The sequence below is a fragment of the Lepidochelys kempii genome, chromosome 5, assembly GCF_965140265.1.
Source record: "Lepidochelys kempii isolate rLepKem1 chromosome 5, rLepKem1.hap2, whole genome shotgun sequence".
NCBI classification, from domain to species: domain Eukaryota; kingdom Metazoa; phylum Chordata; order Testudines; family Cheloniidae; genus Lepidochelys; species Lepidochelys kempii.
Genome location: NC_133260.1, coordinates 102936836 through 102952824, shown reverse-complemented (window position 1 = coordinate 102952824; position 15989 = coordinate 102936836). Strand labels below are relative to the sequence as shown.

General features: G+C 40.5%; 1 protein-coding gene across 1 annotated transcript in view; it reads left to right on the top strand.

Annotated features, from left to right (window-relative positions):
- The window catches only part of GLIS3 (GLIS family zinc finger 3), a 267600-nt gene extending 256911 nt beyond the window's left edge, over window positions 1–10689 (top strand). Inside the window, exons 10-11 of the mRNA XM_073345244.1 lie at window positions 7836–8018; window positions 9776–10689. Coding sequence (XP_073201345.1) covers window positions 7836–8018; window positions 9776–9912 — 320 coding nt within the window. The 3' untranslated portion in view covers window positions 9913–10689. The remainder of the gene's footprint in view (window positions 1–7835; window positions 8019–9775) is intronic.
- Window positions 10690–15989: the final 5300 nt, after the last annotated feature.

Here is a 15989-nt window from a genome sequence, read left to right as displayed (position 1 = left end):
CATTTCTGCAATAAGAACCTGGTTACACTTTAAGTCTGGACCATACTTGTTACCTATTTGTGGTTTATGGTGGTAACTAGAGCTGGCTGAATAATGAAAGAAGAAGATGACTTGTGATTATAATTCAGTGGAGAAAATTGCCAACAGTGCAACAACGGGCTTGTCTACACAGTGTGGCAGTGTGCAGCCGTGGTGTCTGAATTGTTTCATGCTAACATGTTGTGCATTAACTGATCTGTGTAGATCCTGCTGGCATGCACTGAACAGTCCCTCTTGCATGTCAGCGTAGCACTGTTTGAAATGGGACTAAGTTAGTGCTCACTGGGAAACTTTCAGTGCAAGCCAGCAGGTTCTATGTGGGCCAGTTAGTGTGTGACACATTGATGCACATTGGAATTCACACTCCACTGATGCATACTACCGCACCATGTAGACAAGCCCAAATATTGCCTGCCATGAAGTATACAATCAGCTACCAAAGTAACAATTATGCATTCTTTATTTGTCTTGGGAACCATCAGATTTTTAAAGAAAATAAATTTAATTGCTACAAAAGTAATTTAAATAGTTAATTTAGTAAAGTAACCATCTTAAAACATCTGTCACAACTAGGAGTCCTTCTGGCAATACAGAATGTGACCCACTTCTCTTTTTTTAAATAGCATAAACATCACTAAATTGTCATTTCACTTTAGTCTGATAGCCTGCATGGTCTAATGGAAATAGTAGAAATATGCACCAAGAAACACCATTTTACAGCACCACAAGATGGGGTGCAGGTTTCCTTTGAGGATGAGGATTGATAGGTCAGATATAGAGTGATCGCATTGTGAAAAGTGTTCACCCAGCACTCTCAAATCAACTCACACAGGAAAATGATAAAAGACAAAAACACCACATCACCTGTGGGTGAACGTGTTTTACAAAGCAATCGCTATATCTGACCTATACATTTCCCAGACCTGAAGAAGAGCTCGGTGTAGCTTGACAGATGGTCTCTCTCACCTACAGAAGTTGGTCCAATAAAAGATAATACTTCACCCACTGTGTCTCAGTTACAGTGATGTCCTTCAGAGAATGTGATCGGGATAGGCTTTGTGAGATTCTGCAGAGAGCTGATGAAATCTGCATTGCAAAATAGGGTTTCTCACAGAGGGAACTCCACTGTCTTCTGAAACTTTCAGGAAAACAGTCCTCACTGTGCTTGTGTGCAAAAAGATCAGATATCTCCATTTTCTACAGGGCACGCATATGTATTTCCTTTTCACAGTGACCAAATCCGGGTCTCTGGAGTGTCTGCGATGAGGAGACATTGGCCTTCCGGGGCTCCTCTGGTCCCTGCAATCCCAGAGATCTCCACTTATACTGAGGTCACAGGACCCCTCCCCGCACACCACCCCATCACTGCTTATTACAAGGCATGGGGTTAAATCCTAACTGCATTGAATTCAATGGGAGTTGCACCATGGGTGCCGATGGAGTCAGCATTTCACCCTGGAACTTTAGATGTGCTCAGTACGTGGGAGGAGCTCAGCACCTCTCAGGGTCAGCCCCTCAGCTTGGTACAAGATTTTAACGTTTTGTTAGAAGACCTGTTTAAAGTATACAGCTATTACTTCTATTCTATTGACAAGCATTTCATTTTCCTCAGGAAAATTTTCCTCAGGAAAATTATCATGCCAGAAAATAACTGTTTTTGTGTCCAAAAGTTATCAAACTTCGACTACAGCACTTAAAAGAAAGGAAAAACAATTGAAATAACCATACCTGGGTGTGTGTGTGTGTATATATATATATATATATATTTTCAATCCTTATGTTGAACCGCCATGCCTGGAGGTATTAATGACACACTATGTTCTATAATTCCAATGTTTACAGCTTGGATTTGCCATGTCAAGTGGATGGGTAATTAATAGTATTGAATACATTGGAATAGAGGGAGGTGGTGGTTATTTAAAATAAAACACAAAACTCAGAAACATCTGATAACGAGGTTGGTGTGTTAAACAAATAAAACAAAACAAAATGAGGCTGACTTGGCCTGGACCCACCACACCATCTGGGGCACAGTGCCACAGTCTGAACCTTTGCTATAAACATTTGGAATGTTACAATGGTTTGACAGGAATTGCATTTGCTTTTTATCTTATCATATGTATTTTATTACATTCTTGAGTGTCTACTGGGAGCAGTAAATCAGCTGTCTCTTCAGCTTTCCCTGGTATCGTCAAAGGTAATGCTTTGGGTCCATTCTTAATCAGCGTTTACAGTACATGGTTCCTTTGTGTGCTGTGATAGGATATGAATTAGATGTTCATTTGTATGTAGATCAGACAGAGTTATTTTAACATGAGTCTTATTTGTTTCTGTGCTTGCTGTTTTATCAGCTTGTCTTGAGAACTTGGAGGAATGGCTAGAAATAAAAATAAACTATTAGTTGTTAGCTCCAGATTCCAACTTAAATTGCACTACTACTCTCATTCTGTTTAGTTATAAAAAAGGCATAGTGGGTTCTGTGCTTACTGTTCTTCAGTGACTTACACATTAACTTGCTCAGTATATAAAAAGATGTTTTTCCTAATTGTCAATCCTGCAAACTCCAGCTGGATTTGGAAAGTCCAACTGGTTTCTTCCAGTCTGATGCCTCATCACCAGTATCCCTCACTAAACTGAGGCGTGTAATAATTTTGTTGCAGTTTAAATAATAGCGTCTACAATCATAGACCTAAAGAGTGATTCTGCGACTGGAACGTCATTAAACCTGTCTCTTAGACATTCTGTTAAAGACGTTGCATCACAGCACAGAAACCACTACCACAGTTTAGCTCCCTTGTGGGCAGGTCCAGCTGTGAGGCCAAGAATGGTAAGGGATTGAATTGCCTTCTTGTCTGAGGTATATTGCTGCTGGACCTACAATCTGCAAGGTTGTGTTCATCTCACACTTTTTTTTTCTTACTAGCACTACATTTGCTAAAACAAACCAAAAAGTCTTTTTTGTCATTTTTCACTTTGCTGTTCTCCCACAATATATCTCCTATCTGTAATAACATGATTTTTCTTTTTTTTCCACCTAAACCAGTTTGGACAAGTTCAACCCTGATGTATACCCAATGATTTCCATGGAGCTGGGTTGGGTCTAAAATAGCTGGGTGTAAGCTGGAGACATAAAGTGTTCATATAAATACATACATTTGAGTATTTGAAGATTTCATTAAGTCTTTTTTAACATTACAGTGTTTACTATCTACAGGCATTCCAAGATATTTTGAATGCTTCTAAATAGTGTGTGTGTACATTATTCCCTAATGTTCTGCTATTGTCGGTTTGATTCTCCATACTATAAGTTGGTATTCATAACCTGAATGTGCAATGGATGCATATTCATTGAACCAGTAGAATACAGCATATTTTTCTCTCTTTCCAGCTTAAAAATGATTGATGAATTTGTTAATTAATTAAATGCTTTGTGTGCTTTCTCTATTTTTTTTATCCATTATGTCTGCAGAAAACAGCAGTTCTCTTTACATTGGGCCAAAAGGTACAATGCTTTCTCAGACAAAATTATTTTGCCTCAGCAATGAGTGAGGAGGGACAGGAGGACTTGGCTCGTTGTGCTTACTTTGGGGCTCAGTTAGTGATTGCACCAGGCTATAATTTGCAATAGTCAATGTTATTGCCAGACTGTTCTGCATTAAGACTGGGATGCTGTGAAAAGGCACAAATAAAGAATGAGTTCAGAGCAATGAAAGAACATTTTCAGCATGTGTCTTACTGGGCCCTGCCAGCTGGCTCTGACTACTGTAGATTGAAATGATTGTATTTCTGGTAACTGGTCTGACTCAACAGTAAACTTTCACAATGTGGCCCAATGCTGATTGAGACAGCAGTTGTTTTTAAGAGCACTTTTTAGGTTTGTCAATAGTAATGGTCTAAATTGAGTTTTGGAAAGTATTGTTTTTCCTTTTTTATTTTACTACAGTTTTTTTCTTAAATGTCAGCGCTGTGCAATGGGGAGATGTATTGTAAATAGCTAACATGCTTTGGAAGCTGACTCATTTCTGTTCCAATTAAACTTTTTAAATACAAAAGTATTCAAAACACTGAGCCCAGACCTAAGAGTTGCTAAGAACCCACAAGTCCTACTAAAGTCAGTGGGAGTTTGGAGTGTTCAGCCTCTCTTGGGATGGAGCCCACAGTATGTTACCACTGCCTATAGCACACATTTGCTGTCTGCTTTAAGGGAAGGGTCAGATTTGTGCATTGTTTTTCTGCTTCTTTCAGGGTGAGCCAGTGTCCCTTCTGCTCCCAAAGAAAATAATTTGAGAGTAAAACTTTAAAGCAACTTATAAAACTGTATTTGCTGGCTTTTTTCCCATGTAACCTTTTACATGGACAAAATTGTGTGTGTGTGTGTGTATAATGCATGCACACAGATTGGTTGGTTATCTCAATGTGGGCGAACCTAAGTTTCTTATCAAACTCCTCGCTGCTTTTACAAACTGACAAATAGCTCCTCTTCTGAATTCTAAGTGAAGGGTCAGACTGCTTTCCCCATCCTTAATACTGGCCCATATACATCCACTTAAGTATTAAATTTTCCATTTTGAACATGTACACGCTACACATGCCAAGATTGGTATATTTCCTCAATGAGCCCACAGGATAGTAGTCTCAAAGGAAAAATAATTAGAATCATAAAGTTCCTAAATTGCAAATCTTTTCTTCTGCTTGGCAGGAAATCAATTGTATCACACAAAGTGATACAGCACGTTTTCCAGTGTACCCTCTCTGCTGCTTTACCCACTAATATTTATGAAATACATTATCTGTGCATAAACACTTAGCACATGTCCTTTATAGACATTTTCCTAGGAAAGGTAATAAAAATATATTTGGATCGTAGTTAGACTACAACAGTTTTGTAGAGTGCTTTGAGCTCATGTAGGGTGCTATCAAAGTGAAAAGTATCCCTTCTGTAAAGCAATCCTAGATCAGAAGTGTTTTATTTTTAAATAGTCTCTGCAGCTTTAGAAATGCATTGAGTATTTATTTTTTTAAATGATTCTTTATAAATGAGTTAGTGCTGGATGACTCAGGTTGGGAACTCTTTAATCATTAATAATGGACAAATTGACTGATATTCAGATTCAAGTGACCTATAATTTGAATGATATTTAGACACACCCCTCCCAAATATAAATATCATGAGAATGAACATCAGCCATCCAACCCTGCATGAGACAATGCCATCCTATAAAGGGCTACTCCCTTTACTTTCAGCTGTCTTTAGGTGGTCTTCTACCTTCTTCCATGTCATCAGGTAGCTGGCTGTTCATTTCTTAGTTATTGGGGGGTCAGCAACAGGCCCTCGCATCTTCTCTTAACCACTCAAGCAATCAAGATGGCTACTGTTTAGGGGGTAGACAATCCATAGACCTGCCAGGACTAACTAACTTCCAGGAAATTCAGAGTCTGCTATGGTTCCTTGACATCAGCAGAGGCCAGAGATGGGTACTGAATATTCTCTATTATCATGAATACACATTTATAAGTATTCGGTTTGGCTATGACTGAGACTAGCAGTGTCTGAATTATATTTGTGCAATATTAGGCTGCTGAACAGCACTGAAGTTTGCACTATTGGGCTAATGTATTTGACTTGCCTGTCCCTGGTAAGTACCCAAACTAAGATTTGTCCATCACACCAGATTTAACGCTCCCTTATAATACCTTTTGCTATCCTATTCTAAGGAAAAGCTGCAGGGATTTTTAATGACCACAAGCTGGCAAAGTTGTCTTAACTTTAACATCTCATCCACACTACAATTAACTAGTTTGCTACTGATTTTTTTTCTTCTGGCTTGAGAAGAGATTTGTCATCCAAGTTTGATTCATAGCCCCAAACCTGCAGCGATCACTTTATTTACTGCAGCTATGTCAAGAGATGGGCTTTTTCTGATTTTAGTGCCAGTAGGGGAAAAAAAATTTGCTCTATAAAGTTAAAAGAAAATTACTCTAGGGGGGCTGTATCATATGACGGTTAGTTCACTGTACTAGTTAGAGGAGTCAGCCTCGCACGTCAGCATTTCTGGTGATAGCAACATCTGTGGAAGAAACTTGAGATACAGGAAATTCCTTAAGGTGCTTTTTGAGATGGGGGTGATTTTTCATTGCAGTGGCTTTTTGGTATGACTTACTGTTACATATTCTTCAGCATGAGAAATGGCACACCGACCCCTAGACAATGGACTGTTTGCTTACAAAATCTTCTGAGGTTGTATTGCTCCTGGGCTTGTCTTTTAATGGGAAAGGAGATAGTCATGCACACTTTCTGGGTGAAGTTTAAAGATACTGGATTTAGACTATAAAGCCCTCAGTGGGTTTACCTTTCAAACTCCTCTTCTCCTTTTTGATTCTTCAGCATTTCAGATCAGGCAAAGCACTCAAGCTAGTAATGTGTTGGTACAAATGAGAGAGGGGTGATAATGGGTGTTTTTATGTAGGGGTCTCAGCTTTGATATTTTCTTCCATCCTCTCCTCTCTGAGTCTGCCAGAGCCTAAATTGATTACCGTCAGAGCATGCTATAAGCCCTATCTGTTTTTCTAGGGGAGGGAGGGAGTGGAAAGAGAGGTCTTGCATCTAACAGTGGGAAAAAGCCTTTGGTTGGTATTGAGCCAATTTGTAAATATTTTTGATCCAATGGGGTTTTATGTTTGCCACATGCTTTAAAACTTGTGATGAGCACATTTTAGAAACCTGAAGTAAATGTCTTAGCTGTTCAGATCTCCAGCAAATAAGCCTGTTACCTCGACCTAACGTGCAAATCTGTAAGTGGGTGGGAGGAGCATGATTCCATGGGATAGCTCGTTCTGTTGTATACCTTACTAAATTGTATGGCCTTAGGTTTGCCCTGTGTGTTGCCCGCTAAGAACTGCCATCTCACCCACTCTGTACTAGATTGTTTCCTCTCGGTTACTTGATACCCATATTTGTAGAACATTAACTCGCCAGATATTTGTATGCCCGTTATAGTCTTAAAATGTCAATAAAGAACATAAAACTAGGCTTCTTTTTAAATAACCTCTGAGGAGTTTTCAAGTGATTTAGACATAATGGACCAGATTCTCAACTGGTGCAAATCAGTATAGGTTCGTTGAAGTCAATGGCGATGTGTTGATTTGCACCAGCTGAGAATCTGACCTGATGTCTACATGCGGGAATAGTTAAGGGGGAGTGTATATATGTTGTGAGTGTAGCCCCATCATTCAAAGCCTTGTACATCAGTCTCCACCATCTCCAACAGTTTGAGTCAATTTCAAGCACTTGGATAGGATTTAATCTGTCGCCTTAAACCCAGAGCCAAATCCTAGGGATTTATGCAGTCCTTATTCGGGCAAATCTTTCCTTTAATGAAAGTTTTTCCTGAACTTGAAGCTAAGTGACATATGCAGGATGTCAGATCTTTGAACAGGACTGCAGAAGAAAGGGAGTGTTTTCATGAAAACATCAGTCTCCCTATAATGACTCCTGATCAACTGCTGCCTCCACAAAGGTGGCATTAGAACCAGGATGGTTCAAAGATGGATTTAAAGTAGTTAGGAGCCAAAGGTGACAAAATCTAATGAAGGAAGCATTACTGCAGAGAACATTATAGTGAATCGGATATTAAGGCAGAAAAACAATTGCAATAAATGGGATATTTTGCCATTGACATCAGTGTGGACAGCACATCACTGTGCTTGTCATTGTTATTGTTCTTTGTCTCTCTATCTGAGCCATCCAGACAAAATATCAAGGTATCTTAATGTCTTATCTCGTCTCTTTGTTTTAGGCTTTTATGGGCAGCTACAGACTTTCTGTCCTCCACATTATACTGATGCTCAGAGGAACATACAACATGGTGGCTCTTGTAATATGGTCCCTCCTTTTGAAGACTGTCTAGTTCCCACATCAATGGGCCAGGCGGGGTTTGATGTTTTCCACAGAGCTTTTTCAGCACATTCTGGTATTACAGGTAAGTGACTGTTGTGAACTAGAAATACCTATACACCTACATTCCAGTTGTAAATGTTACCAGGCTTTGCTGACTTCTCAGTTACAACTAGAGATGATGGGCTTGATTTCCTCCCCCCCCCTCGAAAATCTGATGTGTATCAGAACTTTGCAGGGTGTTAGCTATGGAGATCTGGTTTGGGCATATCTCTATAACATCTGGCATGCATACAGACTGTGTGTTAGCTGTATGTTTCTCTAGATTCTGAATTCCTGTAGAGGGTCAGTCATGCACCAGCTCATGTATTCACGCTGAAATACTGTCCTCTGAGCCTTATGAAGTCTTTCTGCTCCTGCAGTCTCCTAGAAGCATTGTCGCATCTAATCAGGATGACTCAACCCATTAGTTTTGCTTTATACCTTTTTGCCCAAGATAATTTTCTTAGTCAAGGAATTCATTTGTCTAGATGTGCATGACAATAATAGGCCGTGGTGCACACCAATTCTATCAAGATGTAATTTGCTCATTTACTCTCAGCTCCCTATAAAGATTTGCGTGCTACCCTGAAAAGGTCAAATTTACACCTGTGCAGAGGACCTGCAAAAGGCCCATGGTCTATTCTGGGTATGTGGACACTGTAATACAACACCTGCGCCTGCCCCGTGTCAGCTGACTAGGGCTCATGGGGCTATAAAGTTGCAGTATAGACATCCAGGCTCGTGCTGGAGCTTTGGGTCCCTCCCCACTCACAGGGTCCCAGAGCCAGGGCTGGCTGCAGCGTTTTTGCTGCCCCAAGCGGCAAAAAAAAGAACAACTTGCCGCCGAACGGGGAGGTGGAGTGATGGTGCGGCCGCCGAATTGCCAAGGGCGGATTGCCGCCCCAGAGCCCGATGTCCTGCCGCCCCTTTACATGTGCTGCCCCAGGCACCTGCTTGGTTCGCTGGTGCCTGGAGCCAGCCCTGCCTGGGCTTTGGCTCATCTACACTGCAATTTTATAGCCCCACAGCCCAAGTCCCGCAAGGCTGAGTCAGCTCACATGGGCCAGCCGCAGTTGTTTTATTGCAGTGTAGATACACCGCCTGAGGGCCTAAGTGGGACTTAATAAGTAATGCCTAGGCTATGTGCCATCCCTCTGCACTTAAAATGTGCTACACATCTAAATCCCGGTGTGAGGTGCTTAAAAGCCCAATTATATACCTAACTGCCAATTTTAAGATTCATGGCAGCCATCTACACAAGCATTTAAAAATCCAAAATAAGGACACTGCTCTGCAGTTATTCTCCAGTATACACACCTAATGCTGCACACAGTCCCATTGAAATTTGGTGTTTGCAGGATAGGGTCCTCTGCACTGCAGAATAATCCTGCAATAGTTTGTTGTTTTTTATCTTATATTGCATGTGTAGAAATCCTATAACCAAGGGCAGAAGGCAGATTTATAAAATAAAAGGAACTCAGCTATACTGCACAGTTATACAGAGCAGCTGCAGGATCTGTCCATCCCTATATTCACGCACACACACAGCGCATATAATTATTTGTGTGTGTGTATATAATGTGTGTTTATACATACAGTGGGTGACATCCTAGTCCTATTGAAGTCAGTTGGAGTTTTACCATTGATTTCAATGGGGATAGGTTTTCCCTCATAGTAAGCAATTTATCTGAACCTTTAAGTTCCCATGTATTATTTAAAAAGCTATTTACAGCTGTTTTCTGTGTAACTATTACAGACAGTTGGTCAGTGTTAATTCATGATTTCTGTATTCTTTTCCAGTTTATGATCTTCCATCAGGGTCAACAGGTATCTTTGGTGATTCGTTGCGCAATGGGTCTGAGGACGCCAGTTTCCTTCAGATAAACGCAGTGGATCGTTGTCCTAGCCAGCTTTCCTCGGTCTATACAGAAGGCTAAAATAATCTAATTAGAATCACAAATACTCTAGTGCATATCATCTTTCCTTTTTGATGGTCAGGAACAAATGTTACAAATATCATTCCTCCGTAAGACTGCTGTCTGTCTGTAGGTTTCAGCAAGAGGAGGAAATGCAACCATCAGACACTCAACCTCACAGAAACAGCCAATCAAAGGGGAAAATGTGGGTAAAACAAGAAAACTTTGCCAAAACTTTAGCAAGTGTTACTTTTCTTTTGATCTGCGGCATGGCAGCACTCCTTTTTTTTTTTCAAAGGGAATTCAAATACTGAATAAGAACCCTGCTGCTGGCTGTCATCTTTTCACGCCGAATCGGCGACATCGTTTAAGACTGCAGTTTTGCGGGGGGGGGGGGGGATTGTAAGAACTAAATCCAGAGAACACTACAAAAATTTTAAAAGGCTCAGCTTCTTGCACAACGTATTCGTCTGTGGTGCTTACAGAGCTAGAGACACACAAAGACAAAAAAGGGAAAACAATCTGAGATGCATCATGGCACCACCAGCTAGAAGCATTATTGGGGCTTCTTGGAGCCAAAGAGCTGGTACTGGATTTCCTGCCATCCTTGTTTTGGTTTCCTGATCCATTCCACTAGAATATAAGCCTTCCAGAATGGCTATTGCTATCTTTTTCACTGTTACTTCCATTTTAACATTTTATACAATGAATAAAAAGAGTTTAACTAAAAAGGCACTAGGATTTCCTTTATATCTGAGCAGCCCTTATTAGTACTGCTGTGGAGAATTTAATAAATAATGATAAACTTTCAATAGAATTTTTAACCATACTATGCAATTTAAAAGAGAATTATATTCCTGCTGTAAAATGCTATAGGAAGGTTAAAAATAACCTGTAGAAAAGATATCATTCTCCATTAAATTCTGTAGCTTTTTTAAGCAATTTGTATGAAACCTTATTAAATTTATATTGATTCCTATTGGCTTCATCCTTATATAAGTCTATGGGCCTTTTCCATAAGGGCTGCTATATTTAAGGGTTTGTTGATGTTTGTGCTAGGTTATTCAGGGACTACAACTGAGTTGTTACGTTTTGGGTTTTTTAACCTTTGGCTGGCCTGCAAGTTTTAGCTTGGGCTGAAAGCAAATCAGTTAGGTCATCTTAAAAGCCACAAGTGTTTAGGCAGGGCAGGGAATGAAGTTACGCAGTAGAGATGTGGATTTTGTCAGTGCTGTGCACCCGTGTAATTGGAGAGCAGCTTTTCTTATCACTTATTTAAAACTTTATTTTAAAATTATTCATCCATATTGTGAATAAAAGCTTTTGGGACTTCTTAATTTGCTTATTAATATCATGATGGCTTCATATTATGGCCTGACAAAATATGAAGGACTAAGGTCCAAAGAAGTTTTTGCAGACCAGCAAGTTTGCATGCATGTCAAAGGATTATTCACAGAATAGACCAAAACTTTTCCATTAGTTTAGAAAGATACATTTTAAAAAATTGTCCAAATATCTGCTTATAATGAGATGCTGTTATGATCCGTCAAGTAAATTCATTCCTCATTTAACTGCACTGACTTTGCTGGAGTTGCACCAGGGATGAATTTGGCAAAACACCAGGCCTCAGAGGACCTTCTAAATCAGGGGTGGGCAAACTTTTTGGCTGGAGGGCCAGAGCTGGAAATAGAAATTGTATGGCAGGCCACGAATACTCACAAAATTGGGGTTGGGGTGCGGGGTGTGTGTGTGGGCTCTGGTTGGGGGTGGAACCAGAAATGAGGTGTTCAGGGTGTGGGAGGGGGCTCCTGGCTGGGGTGGAAGGGTTGGGTGGGGGGGTGAGGGCTCCAGCTGGGGGTGTGGGCTCTGGGGTGGGGCTCGGGATGAGAGGTTTGGGGTGCAGGAGGGTTCTCCAGGCTGAGACTGAGGGGTTCGGAGGGCGGGAGGGGGATCAGGGCTGGGGCAGGGCTTTGGGGTGGGGGGGGTGAGGGCTCTGGCTGGGGGTGCAGACTCTGGGGTGGGGTTGGGGATGAGAGGTTTGGGGTGCAGGAGGGTTCTCCGGGCTAGGATCGAGGGGTTTGGAGGACAGGAGGGGGATCCATCCAATGGGAGCTGCGGGGGCGGTGCTTGGGGCAGGGGCAGCATGCAGAGCAGAGCCCCCTGGCTGCTCCTATGTGTAGGAGCCTGAGGGGGGGCCATACCGCTGCTTCTGGGAGCCGCGTGGAGTGGCCCCATCCCTATTCCCCAGCTGGAGCTCCGGAGTGGGGCAAGCCCAGACCCTGCTCCTCAGTGGAAGCTCAAGGGCTGGATTAAAACAGCTGGCAGGCCGGATCCGGCCCCCAAGCCACAGTTTGCCCACCCCTGCTCTATATTCTATCACATCTGCACATATACACTTAATTGGGAGAGTTTCCTCTAGTCTATCAATAAAAACTATACAATGTTTAAACAAAATTAAGTACTTACACACACAAACTATACAAAAATAACAATAAGGGTATGGCCTAAATCTGGAAATTCTGTGTAAAATTAATCCCTCTTGTATTCGAACTTTGACACCAGGGATGAATTTGGCCCTTTGTCTTAACTCACATCATTGTGCCTAGACATCATATCATCCTGTTTGCAATGGTAAATGATGTTGCACACTCATTTAAAGCATCTGCACTGAGCTAAAGTGCAGCACAGTTGGAGATACGCCCTATTTTCATCAGCTGAACATCTTGCCCAACAAGTTAACCCTGAGTTTTAGCCTTTGCTGGAGATTTCATTTTATCCTATATTAAGGCCACCTCTATGGTCATTGCAGAAACATAACTCCCTTTGGCTTCAGCAGGAGTTGTAGGCATGCTTAAAGTTGTAATTTCAGGCTCACAGGGCTCTATTTTACACCACTGAAGTCAATGGGAGCAGGATTGGGCCCCTTGTGACTCTGGACCATCAAATCAGTTACGTTTTCCTCCTTACTGCAACCCTGACATGGTTGTCCATGATTTGTCTGTCACTCACTGTGTATGAAAAGCGAAAAATAACTGCAGAGTTCAGATATATACCTTTTTGGCCTTGGAAGCTACTTTTTCTAATCTCTGAACATACAAACTATCCAGTGAGGAGGGCTTATAAAGAAAGACATGGCAGAAGTGGTAGAAGAAAGAAGACAAAACAAAAAAGGATGTCAAGAGTTTTCCTTTTTGTCAGATAAGTTTGAAAAAAAATAGTCCTGTAAGTCGATCACATTTTTTACTGTGCACAGCTTGTAAAGTGCTTTAAACTTAAAGCAAAATAGTTAAAATGCTGACTCCAGAAGCACATAGAGATGGGCTACCATTCTGCAAAAAGGGTATGCATGTTTATTTATATATCGAGAGAGAGAGAGAGAGAGAGAGACTTCACAATTATTTCATTCTCATTCTCATAAACTTCAGGAGATCATCTTGCATCAGCTGGATACTTAACAAAAAAAATTCTTATGTGATTGTTTTCTTGAATATTTAAATAGCGAATTGCTTGTCCCATCACAAAGAAAAACTGGTGCTTGTAAAAACATACACAGCTTAACGCAAGTTACTGAATGACATGCAATACATGTTCCTCAAGATTTTGTTATTGTTTTAGATTGCTGGAAAATATTAACTTTCTAAAGGGATTAAATCTAAAATGTTTTTATTTTAGAAAGTGGACATTAAACAATATTATAATGAAATAATTTACAATAATTCTTTTTATATTATTCTTTGTCCTCATATTCAAATGGTGTATTTATATCTACAGGAGAAAGGGGTCTACACTGGAATTAAAATGTAGTTTCAAATAGCTTTTTGTATCAAAAAATAAAGACATCCTAGTTTACTAATACCAGTTGCTGAAGTGTTGCAATGTTAATGCTGTCTGTCACATGATATTGTACTTTCAGATTTTCTTGAAACATTGTGAATGACTTTGTATAAACCGGCATTAAGTGTGTTCATTACCCGCTTTGGCTGTGTAATTTTATAGCAGCATTTTTGTAAACAGCACTTTTTGTTGTTTGAATTTTTCTAGTTTTGTTTTTTTCTTGGACCAGATAAAGCAAAAAACCACACGTTTAAAATTGTGTGTTTTAACTTTTTACTGTGTACAGAAAGCAGAGTATCTTGTGTAATATTTTTACACAAAGCACTTTGGAGAGGAGAGGGAGTGAAAATATGTTTTCTGTAAGCCTTACAGACTCTTGTACATATTTATATGTGCTCATAGAGAGAGAGATTGGGACTCCATATTCCACACTGTATCTCTGGCTGATTTTATTGTACTAGCACATCTGCTGCACATTGCAAGGCAGAATCTTTTCAAGAATTAGCTCTACCTTTTTTTCAATTAATATGTACAGTTTTGTGATTTGTTACAGTTATGTTTCATATAATCATAAGTTATTTTGTCTTGTTTCGAGAAGTCTTTTTTATGTAAAAGGTAAAATGAAGGGTTTGTGCATATGATACAAAATAAAACTGGAAATTTATAACACACTGACATGACTGGTGGAATGCCTTAAAACAAGATTGCTTTAGTCATTGTTTTTCACCATCAGGCTACTTAGACTTTGGACTAGTTAATGAAATTAGAAACAGATATAGGGAAATAAATCTCAGAAGTTTGTTCTAAAAATTCTTCCGGCTTTGGAACCAGAGTTTAAGTCTGGATTTAATAATATATAAGGGGATGAGGAACTGCAGAAAAAAATGGTTGTCTTAACGTGTGTTTTACTTGTTAGGATGATGCATAAATAAAACATGAAGTTTTGTTTAATTAAAACACTCACATTTTAATTTGTATTGTTTTTCCTATTCATGGCCTTCTCTGAGCAAATATGCACTGGGATTTTTTGTTGTTACGTTTGATACATCATATTTTTAATATGCCCATGGAGTTCAGCTCTCTGAGATAAGTTCTGAACGCACTAAAATAGATCCTTGCTTCTTTTCACTATGTTGTGCGAGGGAAAATACGGGCCAAGACCGAAGCACAATCTAACCCTCTATCACTGTCCATCCTGTACAACATTTGTGCTGGAAAGTCCAGTGTGCTTTGGAAAGCAGCTGGTTATCTCTTACCCAACCTCATGTTATAACAGCAGACATGCCATAATTGTTTTTAAATCAAGCAGAAATTCTAAACCAAGAAATGAATCCAGTATGAAAAGACATCACAAAGGGAGTATGCTTCAAAACCTGATCGTCTCTAATGCCAGTTAAACTTGTCAGGGAAATGGCAGATAGGAGCTCAAGCTATAAATAATTAATAAGCCATTTTGAGATATTTGTGCATAAAGCTCCTAAAATGATGGGCCTGATTCTACTCCCATTAAAGTCAATGGCAAAATTGCCATTGAGTCCAGTGGGAGCAGGACCAAAATTAATGGGTCAAATTCACACCCCCACCCCTGAAATAACTGCAAACTTCAGTGGAGTTACACCAGGAATTAAATTTGCCCGATACTTTGTTGGGCTTGACCTTCAATTACTAAAGGAAACTCACCAGTTGGTTTATCAAATACTGTCTGACTGCTGTGAGCCACTTTGAAGTAATGTAACATGATTGAGCTGCAAGATTTTTGCAGTTAATGCTCATCTGTCTGATGGCCCCAGCACTACGAGGCAGGTACAGTAACCATCCAGTGGAGACCGTGGGATGAGACTTCTGGAAAAAAGATGTCAAATAGATTTTGAACGTACAGCATGGCAGTTCTTGCTCTAGTTCCTTGGCAGGGGAGCCAGGCTGCTCTTGCCAGGAATGAGAAAAGGGGATAACAAGGACACACGCTTCTGCCAGCCAGACACAGCATTCCCTCCCCTCACCCAACACACAGAGGAAGTGGGTGGCCATTTGCTTCCCATCTCTGCCCAGCACAACTTCATGGTCTGCAGCCATAGAACAGTCCCTTTAAGAGGGAGCAGGGTCTAGTGCACATGTGACTGATTAGCTGCTTCCCAGTTGGGGTTAAAAGAAGGCACCTGGGCCTTGTAAAGGGCTGGTAGGAAGAGGCAGGAGAGGACAGACTGAAAACGTAATGAAAGGGGCAGGTGACATCTCCCTGAGAGTCAGCCAGGAAAGGAGCTGGC